Consider the following 17,194-nt stretch of genomic DNA (forward strand, 5'->3'; position numbering starts at 1 on the left):
CAAGTTTGGTTAGCTGGAGAGTGATCAGAAAGTGATCGGAACATGCGTTCTGCTCACCCCTCTTGGGAGGCCTAAAGGTGTGACTGGAAAGTAATGAGGCTGATTCCACAAGCTGTTTTTGAAAATCAGACTCACTTCAATGCAGCCATCGGTGGTATACAAAGTAAGTTTAGAAAAGGAATGAGTCGGGCACTAGGATCATCCAGACCCCTCAGATCCCTATTTTATCCCCTTGGTGAAGTTTTTCTCTCCAAAGCACGACTCTTACTGGTGCCGAGGGCCCACAGGGGTCACGGTGCGGCCCCGATTCTCAGCCCAGTGCCTTGAACGCTGTAGGTATTCAGCAAGTTCAACTGAACCCCCTTGGGTTGGGGGCACAGGAAGCTTCCACATCAAAAAAATCCCAAATTAAGTTGAAGGTCCACAGAAGGAAGGAAGGGGGACAGTTAACGGTTTCAGTGATGTGAAGAGGGACAGTCTGAGGGGAGATGGCCAAAAGATTTCAGACCCTCTGAAAAAAAAAAGGTTGGCCTTCTGCCTCAGCTTACTTTATTTCAAACTTATACCCAATTGATTGTTTCAGTCAGCCAGGCAGGAGCACCGGACTCTAGATTCCCTGGGATCAGGATTGTATTTTACACAGATTGTCATTCCTTTTAATGAAGGAGCCTGCTAGTTAACCCTTTGCAGCCCATTGGAGCATGCCTTTCTTTCCAACTTCTCTAAATGAATATATTTCTCCAGCCCTAATGTTTCATCTGTCACACAAAGACTTTGTACCATGGGAAGGGTCCCTAGAGATCATTAGGGAAGCCCCTCCCTTTGCCGTTGAGAACACTGGGGCCTAGCAATGGGAAGGGACAGTCCAACTCAACAGCTGGGACTGGGACCCAGGGCTCCCAAGCAGCCAGCTCAGTGCTCTCTCCACCCCACTAGATGTCTCTCCACCCCAGCAGATTTTCTTCCTCTCAATTTGGTGTCCTAGTGTTGTTGTTGTTGTTGTTTTTCCTTTTGCGAACTAAGGCAGGCTTAGACACGTGAAATTCAGCTATCTCCATCAGGCCAGTTTCCCCATTTTTATCACTGTCCAGGCAGCTGACTCTTACGTAGCTCCAGTGAGTGTGTGTTATCCTTGTATTTGGTAATTTTTACATAACATTGCTTCATATACTCGCTTCCAGGAAACAATATCTCATTGTGCTACTCTACCATGGATGGCTTAGCCAATGACATATTATTGGACACTCAGAATCAACAGGCACCTGGAAGTATGTGCACAAAACTGTTACCACTGGTAAGTGACCCTTGAGGGAGTAGAACTGGTATGGTGAGGGTGGAAGGGGAGCTTTCGTTTTCTACTGCGTCCTTTTGCTTACTGGGGATTTTTCATTTTTTATAATGCCTTATTTTATTATAAAAATAATTTTTTTTAAAGATTTTATTTATTTATTCGACAGAGAGAGAGACAGCCAGCGAGAGAGGGAACACAAGCAGGGGGAGTGGGAGAGGAAGAAGCAGGCTCATAGCGGAGGAGCCTGATGTGGGGCTCGATCCCATAACGCCGGGATCACGCCCTGAGCCGAAGGCAGACGCTTAACCGCTGTGCCACCCAGGCGCCCCTATAAAAATAATTTTAACTGGGTATTAGGCATTGGGGCTTTTCCAGCTTTTCTCTTATAAAGAACTTACTTGTATATTGCTGTTGCCGGATTGTGTTCCGTAAGAGAATAAACTAATTGTGCCCATTGGCAATGTGTAAGTGTACCTATCCCTTCCCCAAAACACACAAGCCTTTGGACACCAGGTTTAATCATTCTTATTCACATTGTAATACCTCAAAATCTTTTGAATTTGCATTTTTCACGGATAGTAAAACTGCATTATTTTTGTCATCAAAAAGAACTTTTCAGGGGCACCTGGGTGGCTCAGTCGGTTAAGCATCTGCCTTTGGCTCCGATCGTGATCCTAGAGTCCCAGGATCGACCCCTGAGCCCCGCATTGGGCTCCCTGCTCACTGGGGAGGCTGTTTCTCCCTCTGCCCCTCCCCCCAACTCATGCTTGCTCACTGTCTCTCAAATAAATAAATAAAATCTTTAAAGAAAAAAAAAAGAATTTTTCCTACTATGGTGGCCAAAGTATATCAGACCTTGATCAAAACTTTATTTTGCTGCTTAATCAGAAAGACTTAGAACAGGGGCGCCTAGGTGGCTCAGTCGGTTAAGTGTCTGACTCAGTTTTGTCTCAGGTCGTGATCTCAGGGTCATGGGATCAAGCCCCACGATAGGCTCCGTGCTCAGGGCAGAGTCAGCTTGAGATTCCCTGCCTCTCCCTCTCCTGCCCATTCCCTTGCTTATGCATGCTTTCACTTTCTAAAATAAATAAATACAGTCTTTAAAAAAAAGACTTTGGACAAATTATCCAACCTCTCTGAACCTCAGGGTTTCTCATCTGTAAAATGGGTATACTGATGTACCTACATGCAGGTTCATTGTGGGGGTTGGATGAGATCATGCATGTGAAGTGCTTCGCAGTACTTGACACACAGTAATGCTCAGTAAATAGTAACTACTAATTTGCCATCCCCTGGTGTACGGCGGACTCTGGGAAATCTGCAATAAGCTTGAGAAAGCTCTCCATCAGAAATGTCTGACACTTAGATGGCAGACTTAACTTCTGGGCTCGCTGCATTAGCAGGGCTGGGAACAAGGTGATTTTATGTCAGTAGTTTTACAGAGCTTTTAACTTTTCAGTTACTTTCTAATCATCTTATCCTCATAACAGTCCTACACAGTAGGTAAGCTCTTCATCTGTGAACAAACAATGGTATGGAGAGAATAAATCTGTTTTCGACACACATATTAGAGTATCTCTGTGTACTTGACCTTTCTAGGGGCTGGGGACAGAGAACTGAGTAAAAGCCTCTGCTCTCATGGCCTGTATGATCTGTAGGTAGAAGAAAGGCAAAGGGTAAAACCTAGTATCTAAGGTAGAGCTGAATTAAGGGAAGAAGTAAATCAGAGAAGGAGAATGGGTTGCAGTTTTAGACGAGGTGGCCAGGAAAGGCCTCAGTGAGCAGATGGATTCTTTTTTAAATTGAGCTATAGCTGACATACAGTATTATATTAGTTTCAGGTATACAACATAGTGATTCAATATTTATGTACATTATGAAATGATCATGATAGGTTCATCACCATGCAAAATTATTACACATTATAATGACTATTTTCTCTGCTGTACTTTTCATCCCTGTGACTATTTTATTTTATCTTATTTATTTTTAAAGATTTTATTTCAAGTAATCTCTGTGCGGAATGTGGGGCTTGAACTCACAACCCCGAGATCAAGAGTCACACGCTCCACCAACTGAGCCAGCTGAGCGCCCCGTGACTAGTTCATTTTATAACTGGAAGCTTGGACCTCTTAATCCCCTTCATTTGTTCTACCCATATCATACCCCTCTCCCCTCTGGTAATACCAGTTTGTTCTCTATATTTGAGTCTGTTTCTGTTTTGATTTGTTAGTTCATTTGTTTGGGTTTTTTTTAATTTTTTTAATTTTAATTTTATTTTATTTTTTATAATTTTTATTTTGTTATATTAGTCACCATACAGTACATCCCCAGTTTTTGATGCAATGTTCCATGATACATTATTTGCATAGAACACCCAGTGCACTGGTTTTTTTAGATTCCATGTGTAAGTGAAATCATATGTTATTTGTCTTTCTTTAACTTACTTCTTAGCATAATACCCTCTAGGTCCATCCATATTGTCACAAATGGCTGAATAATATTCTGTTTTATATATATCACATCTTTGTTATCCATTCATCTATTGATGGACACTTAAGTTGCTTCCACATCTTGGCTTATAGCAAATAATGCTGCAGTGAACATGGGGTGCATATTAACTTTTCAAGTTAGTGTTTTTGTTTTCGGAAAAATATGCAGAAGTGCAATTGCTGGATCATATAGTACTATTTAAAATTTTTTGAGGAACCTCCACGCTGTTTTCCACAGTGGCTGCACCAGTTTACATTCCCACCAACAGTGCATGAGGCTTCCCTTTTCTCCACATCCTCACCAACACTTGTGATTTCTTGTCTTTTTAATATTTGCCATTCTGACTGGTGTGACGTGATATCTCATTGTGGTTATGATTTGCATTTCCCTGATGATTAATGATGTTGAGCATCTTTTCATGTGTTTCTTGTCCATCTGTATATCTTCTTTGGAAAAAGTTTCTATTGAGGCCATCTGCCCATTTTTTAAATGGATTTTTTTTTTTTTGGTGTTGAGTTGTATGAATTCTTTATAGATTTTGGATATTAACCCTTTATCAGACATATCATTTGCAAAATATCTTCTCACATTTAGTAGGTTGCCTTTTCATTTTATTGATGGTTTCCTTTGCTATGCAAAGGTTTTTTTAGTTTGATGTAGTTGCAATTGTTAATTTTGTTTTTGTTTTCCTTGCCTGAGGAGACACATCAAGAAAAATATTGCTAAGGCTGATTTCTAAGTGTTACTTCCTGTGCTTTCTTTTAGGATTTTTATGGTTTTAGGTCTTACATTTAGGTGTTTAATCCATTTTGAGTTTATTTTTGTGTATGGTGTTAAAAAGTGGTCTGTTTTCATTCTTTTTTCTTTTTTTTTTTAGATTTTATTTGAGAGAGTGCGTGTGCACATACAAGTGGGGGAAGGGGCAGAGGGAGAGAATCTTAAGCAGATGGCACTCTAAGTGCAGAGCCTGACTCAGGGCTCGATCTCACGACCCTGAGATCATGACCTGAGCTGAAACCAAGAGTCGGACATTCAACTGACTGAGCCACCCAGGCACCCCTCCATTTTCATTATTTTGCATGTGGCTGCCCAGTTTTCTTAACACCCTTATTGAAGAGATTGTCTTTTCCCCACTTTATACTCTTGCCTCCTTTGGCATAGATTAATTGACCATCTAAGTGTGGGTTTATTTCTGGACTCTGTTCTGTTCCTTTGATATATATGTCTGTTTTTGTGCCAGTACCATACTGTTTTAATTACTATAGCTTTGTAGTATAGTTTGAAATCTGGGAGCATAATACTTCCTGCTTTGCTCTTCTTTCTTAAGATTGCTTTGATTAATTGGGGTCTTATGTCGATCCATATAGATTTTAGGATTATTTGTTCTAAAATGTAAAAAAAAAATGCCATTGGTATTTATTGGGATTGTATTGAATTCTATAGATTGCTTTGGGTAGTATAGGCATTTTAACAATATTAATTCTTCCATTCCATGAGCATGATATATCTTTCCATTTATTTGTCATCTTCAATTTCTTTCATCACTGTCTTACAGTTTTCAGAATACACGTCTTCCAGCTCCTTGGTTAAATTTATTCCTACATATGTTATTCTTTTTGATGCAATTGTATATGAAATGTGTATTTCAGTTTCTCTTTCTGATAGTTATTAGTGTATAGAAACGCAACAACAGATTTCCGTATGTTAATTTTGTATCCTGCAACTTCACTGAATTCATTTACTAGTTCTAATAGTCTTTTGGTGGAGTCTTTAGGGTTTTCTATATATAGTATCATGACATCTGCAAATAGTGACAGTTTTACTTCTTCTTTACCAATTTGGATGCCTTTTATTTCTTTTTCTTGTTTCATTGCTACAGCTAGGCCTTGTACTATGTGTTGAGTAAAAGTGGCAAGAGTGGGCATTCTAGTCGTGGTCCTGATCTTAGAGGGAAAGCTTTCAGCCTTTCATTCTTGAGCATGATGTTAGCTCTGGGTGTGTCATATCTGGCCTTTCTTATGATGAGGTATGTTTCCTCTTGGCCCACTTTGTTGAGAGTTTTTTTTTTTTTAAAGATTTTTATTTATTTATTCGACAGAGATAGAGACAGCCAGCGAGAGAGGGAACACAAGCAGGGGGAGTGGGAGAGGAAGAAGCAGGCTCATAGCGGAGGAGCCTGATGTGGGGCTCGATCCCAGAACGCTGGGATCACGCCCTGAGCCGAAGGCAGACGCTTAACCGCTGTGCCACCCAGGCGCCCCTGTTGAGAGTTTTTAATCATATTTGGATGTTGAGTTGTGTCAAATGCTTTTTCTGCATTTATTGAGATGATCATATTATTTGTATCCTTTATTTTGTTAACATGGTGTATCACACTGATTAATTTGTGTATATTAAATCATCCTCGCATCCCTGGAATAAATCCCACTTGATCATGGTATAAGATACTTTTAATGTATTGTTGAGCTCAGTTTGTTAATGTATCATTGAGGATGTTTGCATCTATGTTCCTCGGGGATACTGACCTGGAATTTTATTTTTGTGTAGTGTCTGTCTGGTTTTGGTATCAGGGTAATGCTCGTCTCCTTGAGTGATTGGGAAGCATCCTTTCCTCTTTAATTTTTTGGAATAGTTGGAGAAGGATAAGTATCAACTCCTTTTTAAATGTTTGGTGAGGGGCGCCTGGGTGGCTCAGTCGGTTAAGCATCTGCCTTTAGCTCAGGTCATGGTCCCAGGGTTCTGGGATTGAGCCCTGCATTGGGCTCCCTGCTCAGCAGGGTGTCTGCTCCTGCCTCTCCCTCTGCCTCCCCCCCTCATGCTGTCTCTCGCTTGTGCTTGCTCTCTCTCAAATAAATAAATAAAATCTTTAAAAAAATAATTGGTGAAATTCACTTGTGAAGCCATCTGGTCCCAGACTTCTTTTGTTGGGGTTTTTTTTGAGTACTGATTCAATTTCATTATTAGTACTTTGTCTGTTCAGATTTTCCATTTCTTCTTGATTCCAGTCTTAGAAGAATGTTTCTAGGAATTTATCCATTTCTTCCAGGTTGTTTAATTTGTTTGCAACAAAGAATTTTTCAGACTAGTCTCTTATAATCATTTGTATTTCTGTGGTGTCAGTTACAACTTCTTTCATTCCTGATTTTCTTCATTCGAGTCCTCTCTCTTTTTTCCTTCATGAGTCTTGCTAAAGTTTTTTCAATTTTATCTTTTCAAAAACCAGCTCTTAGTTTCATTGATCTTTTCTAATGTTTTCTTTTAAGTTTCTATTTCATTTATCTTCTCTCTGATACTTACTATTTCCTTCTACTAATTTTGGGCTTTGTTCTTTTTCTAGTTCCTTTAGGTGTAAGATTAAAATTGTTTATTTGAGATTTTCAGATTTCTTGAGTTGGGCCTTTAGTGCTGTAAACTTCCCTTAGCGTGGAGTCTGCTTAAGTTTTTTCTCCTTCTCCCTCTGCCTCTTCCCCCCTCAAATAAATAAATCTTTTTTTAAGATTTTATTTATTTATTTGAGAGAGAGAGAGATCGAGCGCACGAATGGCGGGGAGGGACAGACGGAGAGGGAGAAGCAAACTCCCTGCTGAGCAGGGAGCCCAACGTGAGGTTCCATCCTGGGACTCCGGGATCATGACCTGAGCCAAAGGCAGACGCTTAATTGACTGAGCCACCCAGGTGTCCCTAAATAAAAAATCTTTAAAAAAAACACTTCCCTCTAAAACTTCTATTGCTGCATTGCATAGATTTTGTACTGTGTTGTTTCCATTTTCCTTTGTCTCAAGGTATTTTTTTATTTCCTCTCTGACTTCTTTGTTCAGCCACTGATTGCTTAGTATCATGTTTAGCCTCCGGGTATTTGTAGTTTTTTTCGTTTTCTTCTTGTAATTGGCTTCTATTTTCATACCATTGTGCTAAGAAAAGACGCTTGGTAGGAGTTCAGTCTACTTAAGTTTATTGAGACTTGTTTTCTGGCCTAACATGTGATCTGTCCTGGAGAATATTCCATGTGTACTTGAAAAGAATGTGTATTCTACTGTTTGGGGATGGAATGTTGTGGGTATATGTTAAGTCCGTCTGGTCTAATGTGTTATTCAAAGTCACTTTCCTTATTGATTTTCTGTCTGGATGATCTATTGATACAAGTGGGGTGTTAAAGTCCCCTACTATTACTGTACTACTGTCAATTTCTCCCTTTAGATTTGTCAATATTTTCTTGATATATTTAGGTGCTCCTGTGTTGGGTGCATCGATATTTACAAGTCTTATATCTTCTTGTTGAATTGACCCCTTTATCATTATGTAATGCCCTTTGTCTCTGGTTACAGGTTTTGTTTTAAAGTCTATTTTGTCTGGTATAAGTATCGCTACCCTGGTTTTCCTTTTTTTCCTCCCGTTTGCTTGGAATAGCTTTTCCCATCCCTTCACTTTCAGTCTGTATGTGTCTCGAGGTCTGAAGTGAGTCTCTTTTAGACAGCATAGAGATGGGTTTTGGTTTTTTATCCATTCAGTCATCCTGTGTCTTACGATTGGAACATGTAGTCTATTTACATTTAAAGCAATTACTGCTAGGCATGTAGTTAGGATTAGTTTGTTAATTGTTTTCTGGTTGTTTTTATAGTTCTTCTCTGTTCCTTTCTTCCCTTGTGATTTGATTACTTGCTTTAATGTTATGTTTGGATTCCTGTGTCTTTTGTGTGTCTGTTACGGGGTTGGGGATTGTGGTTACCGGCAGGTTCATATGTAACACGCTATGTATATATCGCAGTGTATTTTAAGTTGATGGTCACTTAATTTGGAACACATTCTAAAAGTGCTACATTTTTAATCCCTTCCTCCGAGACATCGTATTTTACATTTTTTCATTTTGTGTGTCTCTTAAATAATTATTGTAGCTATAATTGATTTTACTACTTTTGTCTTTTAACCTGCATACCAGCTTTATCAGTGATTCATCTACTAGCTCTACTGTATGTTTGCTTTTACCAGTAAAATTTTTTCTTTCATAATTGTCTTCTAATTATGGCCTTTTTACTTAAACAAGTCCCTTTAACATTTTTTGTAATGCTGGTTTAGTGGTGATGAACTCCTTTAACTTTTGCTTGAGAACTCTATCTCTCCTTCAGTTCTGATTGATGACCTTGCTGGGTAGAGTATTCTTGGTTGTAGGTTTTTCTTTTCAGTACTTTGAATATATTGCACTACTCCCTTTTGGCCTGCAAACTCTCTGCTGAAAAATCAGCTGATCGCCTTATGGGGGTTCTCATATACATAACTATTTATATTCTCTTGCTGTTTTAAGATTCTCTCTTTATCTTTATTTTTTAAAATATTTTATTTATTTATTTGACAGAGAGAGACAGCCAGCGAGAGAGGGAACACAAGCAGGGGGAGTGGGAGAGGAAGAAGCAGGCTCCTAGCGGAGGAGCCTGATGTGGGGCTCGATCCCAGAACACCGGGATCACGCCCTGAGCCGAAGGCAGACGCTTAACGACTGTGCCACCCAGGCACCCCTTTATCTTTAGTTTTTGCCATTTTAATTATATGTGTCTTGGCGTGGGCCTCCTTGGGTTCCTCTTTTTTGGGGCTGTCTGTCCTCCCTGGACCCAGATATCTGTTTCTTTCCCCAGGTTAGGGAAGTTTTTAGCTATTATGTCCTCAGATAGGTTTTCTGCCCCTTTCTCTCTCTATTTTCTTTCTGGGACCCCTATAATGCAAATGTTTATATGTTTGATGGTGTTCCAGTGGTACCTTATCCTACTCTCATTTCTTAAGAATTCCTTTTTTGGGCACTTGGGTGCCTCAGTCGGTTAAGTGTCTGACTCTTGATTTTGGCGCAGGTCATGATCTCAGGGTTGTGAGATTGAGCCCCGCGTCAGGCTCCCCACTAGGCAAGGAGCCTGCTTGGGATTCTCTCTCCCTGTCTCTCTGCCCCTCCCCCACTTGAGCACGCATTCGTTCTCTCTCTCTCTCTCAAAAAATAAAAGTAAAAATATTTTCTATCTCTTTGTTGAAGGTCTCACTGAGTTCATCCATTCTTCTCCCAACTCTTATATTCTTGTGGGTATCTTTATGACCGTTACTTTGAACTCTTTATCAGATAAATTGCTTATCAACGTTTTTAGATCTTTTTCTGTCGTTTTGTCTTGTTCTTGTTCCACCGTCTCATTTTGTCTGACTCTGTGTGTTTGTTTCTATGTATTAGGTACATCAGCTCCATCTCCTCCATCTTGAAAGTAGTGGCCTTATGTAGAAGGTGTTCCGTGGGGCCCAGTAGTATAATCACCCCTCATCACCAGAACCAGGCACTCCAGGGGTGTCCCACGTGTGGGCTGTATGCACTGTCCTATTATGACTCAGCTGTGACTGCTGTGGGGGTGCTGGTGAGCAGAGCCGAACCTTGGCCCTCTGGCTGCAATGCCAGGTAGTGACTATTGTGGGCGTGCTGGTAGGTGGGGCTGGCCTCCCCTTGGGGCATGAGTTGCTTTGGAGGGACACTGGTCTTGGCCAAGGCTGCCCACCACATGTGGCAGGGTGGTGATTGCTCTGGGGAGATGCTGGTCCCAAATGAGGAAGTTCCTACAGATCCCTGCCCCTTTGGCACATAACCCTAAAGTTAGCCAATAAATCGTCTTCACATATAGTCCAGGCACCTTCTAAACCACTGCCCCTGTGCTTGGTCTCAGGGAGAGTGATAGTATGGGGGCCCTTTAAGAGCAGAGTCTTGGTTTCCTATAATACTTTGGCTCTCCTGGAGTTAAGTAGGCCCCCCTGATTTTCAAAGCTCCTGGGATGAAACCCTGCTGATTTTCAAGGCCCGATGTTGGGGGGGTTCATCTTCCCGGTGCAGTCTTCAGGGTGGGTGGCGCCCAGAGGTGGGGCTTGAACCTCCCGCTTCTCAGGGAGTGCCTGTGCTGTCCCTCCCACGTGTGGTGTGCCGTGCAGGGATTTAGTCCCCGACTTTGTCTTGGTCCCTGCTACCCTTCTTAATACGGCTTTTTCTTTATATCTTTAGCTGTGGAAGAGCTCTTCTACTAGTCTCCAGGTCATTCTCAGAGTGAGTGAACAGGCGGCATCTTAACAAAGATCTCAAGAGAGGTAAGGCATGAACCGTGAGAACAGATCGCAGGGGAGAAGGTTCCAGGCAGAGAGCACTGCAAGTGCAAAGGCCCTGAGGTGGAAGCGTGCCTGGCAGTTGCACAGGAAGGAGACAGGTGTGGCTGCAGGGAGGAAGGTGAAAGGGGAGAAGGCAGCAGGTGATGACTCTGAGCCATAAGTTGGAGGGAGGAGGGGACTCAGATCACTTCAAGCTCTGTAGGCCATTGTCAGGACTTACTTTTGCCTTTTACTCAGAGTAACTGGTGGCATTGTTGGGGGAAATTTTTCTGCTTGTTCTGTGTCCCATTCCAGTCTGATTCACAAACCCTGGGTGCAGTAGGCAGAGGCTTTTGCCCGACTCCAAAGGGAGACGTTCTCCAGAGCAAGGAGGTCCGAGAGTAAGTAGTGCTTTGCACCGTGCGTCTCGTCTTCACTGTGCTCTAGGTACCCCGTGTAATGGAGATGTGCCTTCTGGGGTGTAAGAGGGTGTGGAACCACCTCGCTTCCACCTGACTGGGCCTTCCTGGGGCCTAGGAAACTGCCCTTGGGGCTGGAGGCTGTGATGGCCTGGCCAGAGAAGCAGAGACAGCAGGAAACTTCTCCGAGGGGTGAGGAGTTTGCCTCCACCTGTTTCAGCTTGTCCCTCTTCTGAGGAAATACAGTGGGTAGGGATTTCAAGCCATTTTTTAATCCACCCCGCCGGTTATGCAAAGCAGCCCACGGCCTTCTCTCCAGAGCTGCCAGGATAAGCCACACAAATGGGTCAGAGCCAGGCACAGGCGGAAAAGAGAAACGAACTCACAGGCATGCACATCATGGTGTGCGGGCATTATGTTCCAAAACCGAAGCAGAAAGACCCATCGGCATCCCCTCTGTTAATACGAGATTTCTAAAGTTGGTGATGACAAACTCCCGTTTTGGAAGAACGGCTCCCTCCTTAGGCCACTAGGCCCCCACTTAGAGCACTAGTGTGGGAAAATTGCTTAACTGGGAGTGTCCGGTTTTCCGAGGGAGCTGTAAGGTTAGGATGATAAAAACAGGGAAATACGCTTGTGCCTTTCACCGTCAAACCATACCGTGTTGATTTTGGAAACCAGAATGGGACAGTGTTTACTTCTTCAGTCGCCTTTGAAATCATCTAGGGTTTCCGGGTTTTACACTTTTCATCAAATGCTCCTTTTCATTGCTCCTCACCCTTGTGTACCAATCTGGAGCCGTCAGCTAACTTACCAGCACGAACTCCTCAATTTGTTTGCGGCCCCTTTCCGCTGTGAATTCACCGTGTGTGATCCAGTTGATGTTTGTGATGGGCTGTTCAGCTTCTGCAAAAAAAAAAAAAAAAAAAAAAAGGTGAGAGTCTGTTAGCTGCCTGGTAGTGTGGCATTATGTGATGGGACAGTCCTCCAGGCCTGCAAGAGGGTTACTACCTTCCAGAGTCTTAAGAGCCGCGTGGATGGCCCTCTTCACTAATGCTAGAGCCAGCTCGTTCACATTGCCGTTGTCGTCTTCTCTGTCTGTCCCCTGGCCTGCAGGGCTTTGAGCCACACCCGTCTTCTGGATTTGGAAATTTTTAGTCCCATCCATTTTCTTTTGCCTGGAAAAAGAAACTCAAGAAGTTATCTCTTGCGCATGTGTGCGCACATGTACGGACACGCTCATCTAAGTTCAGACCGCCGCTTGAAGGGAACAAGACAGGAAGTGGCTGTTGCCTCTAGGGGGGCAACAGGGGCTTAGGGGTGGGGATAGGAGTGAGGCCTTAATGGTTTATCCTTTGTGCCTGGCTTCAGAGATCTATTTTTCCTGAAAACCAAGGATTTTCAGATTCTTATAACCATGAACAGTTTAATCAAGATGTAGTAGAATGAGTCCTAACTTCTTTGGAGTTCTTTTTTTGTTTTAAGGCCTATTTTTTTTTTAAGATTTTATTTATTTATTCGACAGAGATAGAGACAGCCAGCGAGAGAGGGAACACAAGCAGGGGGAGTGGGAGAGGAAGAAGCAGGCTCATAGCAGAGGAGCCTGATGTGGGGCTCGATCCCACAACGCCGGGATCACGCCCTGAGCAGAAGGCAGACGCTTAACCGCTGTGCCACCCAGGCGCCCCACTTCTTTGGAGTTCTAACAGTATTGATTTCTAATTGAGGCTTCAATTTCTTTTTGAAGATTGTATGTATTTATTTGTCAGAGAGCACAAGCAGGGGGAGCGGCAGGCAGAGCAGGCAGAGGGAGGCGGGCTCCCTGCCGAGCAAGGAGCCCGATGCGGGACTCAAACCCATGATCTGGGATCATGACCTGAGCCGAAGGCAGTTGCTTAACCGACTGAGCCACCCAGGCGTCCCTAGTTGAGTCTTTAATAGACCCTCAGTCCCTGCTTAGGCAACTGAGGGCACATGGCTCTTTTTTTTTTTTTTAAAGATTTTATTTATTTTGTTAGAGAATGTGCACATGAGCAGGGGGAGGGGAAGAGGGAGAGGGAAAGAGAAAGAGCAGCAGACGCCCCACTGAGCACAGAGCCCGAGACAGGACTTGATCCCATGACCCTGAGATCACGACCTGAGCCGCAATCAAGAATCAGATGCTTAACTGAGCCACCCAGGCGCCCCGGTTTTAATTCACTCTAAAGAGCTATGTGCCCTGGGGCGCCTGGGTAGCTTAGTCAGTTAAATGTTGGACTCTTTTTTTTTTTTTTTTAGATTTTATTTGTTTATTTGACAGAGAGAGACAGCCAGCGAGAGAGGGAACAGAAGCAGGGGGAGTGGGAGAGGAAGAAGCAGGCTCCAGCGGAGCAGGGAGCCCGATGCAGGGCTCCATCCCAGGACGCTGGGATCATGACCTGAGCCAAAGGCAGACGCTTAATGACTGAGCCACCCAGACGCCCCAAACGTTGGACTCTTGATTTCGGCTCAGGTCGTGATCTCAGGGTTGTGGGATCGAGCCCTGTGTTGGGCTCTGTGCTCAGTGGGGACTTTGCTTAAGATTCTCTCCTTCTCCCTCTGTCCCTCCCCCTGCTCATGTTCTCTCTCTCTCTCTCAAATAAATAAATAAATTGAAAAAAAAAAAGATAAAGTGAATTAAAATCGTTAGAGGCAATACAGCATGGGGGGGTGGATTTTCAGTTTTTTCTCTTGGATTCTCCAGGAGTACAAATTATATCATCTGCCAGAAAGTATCATTTTTTTACCATCTTTTTTCCTAAAATATATACTTCCATAGTATTTGCTTTGGTGAACACTTCCAGAAAAATGTTCAGTGGAAGTGAAGATAATGTGCATCCATTTGTGTCTGACTTACGTGAGCGCGCCTTCTGCTGTTACATCATGAAGTATGATGCTGGTTTATGGGGAGAGATCTATCACATCAGGAAACTGCTCTGTTTTCGTAAGAGGTTTATCATAAATGATCACAAAATTTTCCAAACGTTTTTAACATCTATTGAGATTGTGAAACTTAATAGTTATTCGGGCTGTGAACAAGGGTTCGTCACAGCGCTAGGACTCTTTGCACATTTTCCATCTTTTCCCTTGAGTCTTGGATTCTCTTTCTTTCCTGGTCTCTTCACTTACGAGAAATCGCTTACTTCTAGCACAGTTACGCATCCCTGCGGGCGATCCTTACATGGGGGGTGCTGTATCAAAGTGGGTATCTCTCTCCAGAGGGAGCTCGTTATTTTTCTATAAATAGCAGCTGCCAATTTTGGGGTGTTTAATGTGCCTCGTTTCATCTAACTCACCCCCACCCCATGAGATCGTGCACTAGACACCTTCCGTTTGCCCTTTCCGATCCACTCCTCCCCGTCTGCCCTGCTCTCTGCCCTGGAAGGCTGACCTGAATGGACAGCTGTCCTGTGCCCTCTGGCTTCCAGGAGGTTCCACACAATGTGGAGACCAGACTGAGGGAGGAGAATGAGGGCAAGTGATATGTTCCCTGGGGAGCGGTCCCCCCGCAGTGTCCCCTGTGGCTGGAGCGGGCCCTGCTTGTCCCAGGGCGGGGGGTCTCGCTTCTCAGCCTGGTAAGGGCAGTTACACTCTCCCCTCAGCCCTGTGGCCCCACTGTTCTAGCCCCGGGGGAGCCGCACTTGCCCTCGTTGCCCTCTTGTCTGCCTACACCTTCGTAAACACTCCCTTCGCTTAACCCTTCTCTACGTACCCTGCTCTTAGTATGCCAGGTTTCCTGCTGGGACCCTGAGTCACAGAGAGACGCTTGTTACCATGTGAAAGGGGGAAGCCAGGTTCACGGCCAGACCGTCTGGCTCCGCAGCCAGCGCACTCAGCTACCCTGCCCTTCTCCCTCCCGGACTCGCAAAGGGTTGTGGGGCCCTGTTCTTACATTCCATCTGAAGTCCAGAATGTGCTCACTCGCTTTCTGTGAGCCTCCTGCAAGCAGAGTCACCCTTTGTTCCCTTTCTCATTGTTGGTTCCAGGGTGTGCCGGGGGCTGCCCGAAGCAGCCCAGTTCCTGTGGCCGTCAGTCCAGGAATGGATTGAACAGCCTCTTAAGCATTCAGTCATGCTGGCTCCCGTCCATTTGCGTCTCAGTCTTAGCATTTTAAGCTGGTTTGCATCTGCCTCTGTTCCCTGTTGCTGCTTCCTGGGGGTGGACGAGGCCATCTACTGGGGGATGACAGAATCTTCCCAGGCTGCGCATCCCAGAGAGTGAGGAGAGCCTGAGGGGTGGCCCATGAGGGAATCCGAAGCCCCTTAACCCTAGAGAACTGGCTGTGCGCAGCCTAAGGGCCAGGCCCATTTGGCCCCAGCGGTTTGCTATAAACTCTGTAGTTAAAGACAACAGAGTGTTTTGGTGAATTTATGAGGCTTTGGTGAGTCAACCGTACAGCAACTTGATCGTTGAAAGAATGACCTACTTGGTGACTTGGTCGTTCAGTGACTTGGGTTTCAGCAAATTGCCTCTTGATGAATTGAATAGAACCCAAATCTGTGACCTCCAAAACCAGGCAAAGGAGGTGGGGGTCTCATCCATGGAAGGACCTCCTTAAGACCTTCCCTGGGGAGCCCTGTATTCCGGCAGGAGAGGGAAAGGGGAGCGGGGCTCTGGAAGCAGCTCAGATTGTGTCCTCACACGTCCGTGGTCACAAATCCTTCTTAAGTGTCCCTCCGACTGGCCTGTCCTAGTGCTTTCTCCCCCCTTCCTTCCTAACCAGAGAGGCCAGGTGTGCGGCACGGGTGGGAAGGGTCAGGGGTGTGGTCAAGCCCAGGCCGGGGGAGGCCCGGGGAGAACCAGTGCAAGGCCTCTTTGCGGAGCCCCCCCACCCTTCACAGCCGCGGTACCTGAGTGGCCGGGTCCTTGTTTGGAGCAGCGCAGGCCAAGGAAGCCCCAGACTCCCAGCAGCTTTGCCCCAGGGCTGCCAGGCGGAATGTTTACAGGTGCTTCCAGGGCAACACCCATTCCCACCAATGGGAAGCCAAGCCCTGATGTGTCCGCCTGCTTCTGTTGGTGAAGGAGGGGACAGTCCGTCCCAGCAACAGTGTGACCTCCGCACTGTGGTGTTCGTGGCCAGCTTCTTCCCCGGGCCGGGGTGAGGGGGCTTGCAGGGCTGTGCCCGGAGGATCAGGATGACAGGCATGCGGCAGCGGTCCCTCCTCTGCCGGCCGCTGTGTGCAGCCCCGGAGGCCAGCTCTGTACTGGCGTTACCGGGGACACACTGTGGCACCGGGCATGCTAAACCGAGTGCGGCTGACCTCACTGACGGAACTTCTTGCTTCTCTACACCCGCGTTCTGAGGTTAGGACCGCCCTCGGGTGCCTGATTGTTTTCAGAGATGTCTTTCGTGAATCAAGGATGAGCTTCCAACGTAGTGGTTATCAGCCTAGACCCAGTAACAGTTCACTTCACATTTCTTAGCTTCTTTGTCTACAAAACGGGGATAATAGTGCCTGTGGAATAGGAGTTTGAGGGGAAATCAGACGATTCACGGAAACACTGGGAACGGTGCCCGGTGCATCATAAGCTCTCTTTACAGCGGTCACGTAGTTTTTCTAGTAGTAGTATTAATGGCAGTAGTAGTATCAAGTGTTCTTCTAAATGGTGACATCAAAAGTTGTGGGCCCTGGGGCGCCTGGGTGGCTCAGTCGGTGAAGCGTCTGCCTTGGGCTCGGGTTATAATCCCAGGGGCCTGGGATCGAGCCCTGTGTTGTCGTCCTCATTGTGGTTGGGCTCCCTGTGCTCCCTCTCCCTCTGCAGCTCCCCCTGCTTGTGCACGTGTGCTCTATCTGTTAAATAAATAAATAAAATCTTTTTTAAAAAAGTTGTTGGCCCTGTGTGAAGACCCAGTGTTATTTTATTAATTTGATTAATCTGT

The 17,194-nt window shown here is 44.9% G+C and overlaps 1 protein-coding gene and 1 long non-coding RNA gene across 2 annotated transcripts; one reads left to right on the forward strand and one right to left on the reverse strand.

Annotated features, from left to right (window-relative positions):
- The first annotated feature begins 157 nt into the window (after positions 1-157).
- On the forward strand, positions 158-12,204 carry LOC103677728. Its single transcript, XR_005834535.1, has 2 exons — positions 158-1,294; positions 10,797-12,204. It is a non-coding gene; the product is annotated as an uncharacterized LOC103677728 (long non-coding RNA).
- On the reverse strand, positions 12,101-12,755 carry AKAP14 (A-kinase anchoring protein 14). The gene is made up of 2 exons (XM_008706977.2): positions 12,307-12,755; positions 12,101-12,201 (listed from the first exon to the last, which is right to left on the reverse strand). Exons 1-2 carry the CDS (start codon positions 12,461-12,463, stop codon positions 12,101-12,103), a joined length of 258 nt encoding a protein of 85 aa, XP_008705199.2. The 5' UTR covers positions 12,464-12,755.
- Between the last annotated feature and the right edge of the window lie 4,439 nt (positions 12,756-17,194).

Source organism: Ursus maritimus (assembly GCF_017311325.1).
Source record: "Ursus maritimus isolate PB19 chromosome X unlocalized genomic scaffold, ASM1731132v1 scaffold_X1, whole genome shotgun sequence".
NCBI classification, from domain to species: domain Eukaryota; kingdom Metazoa; phylum Chordata; class Mammalia; order Carnivora; family Ursidae; genus Ursus; species Ursus maritimus.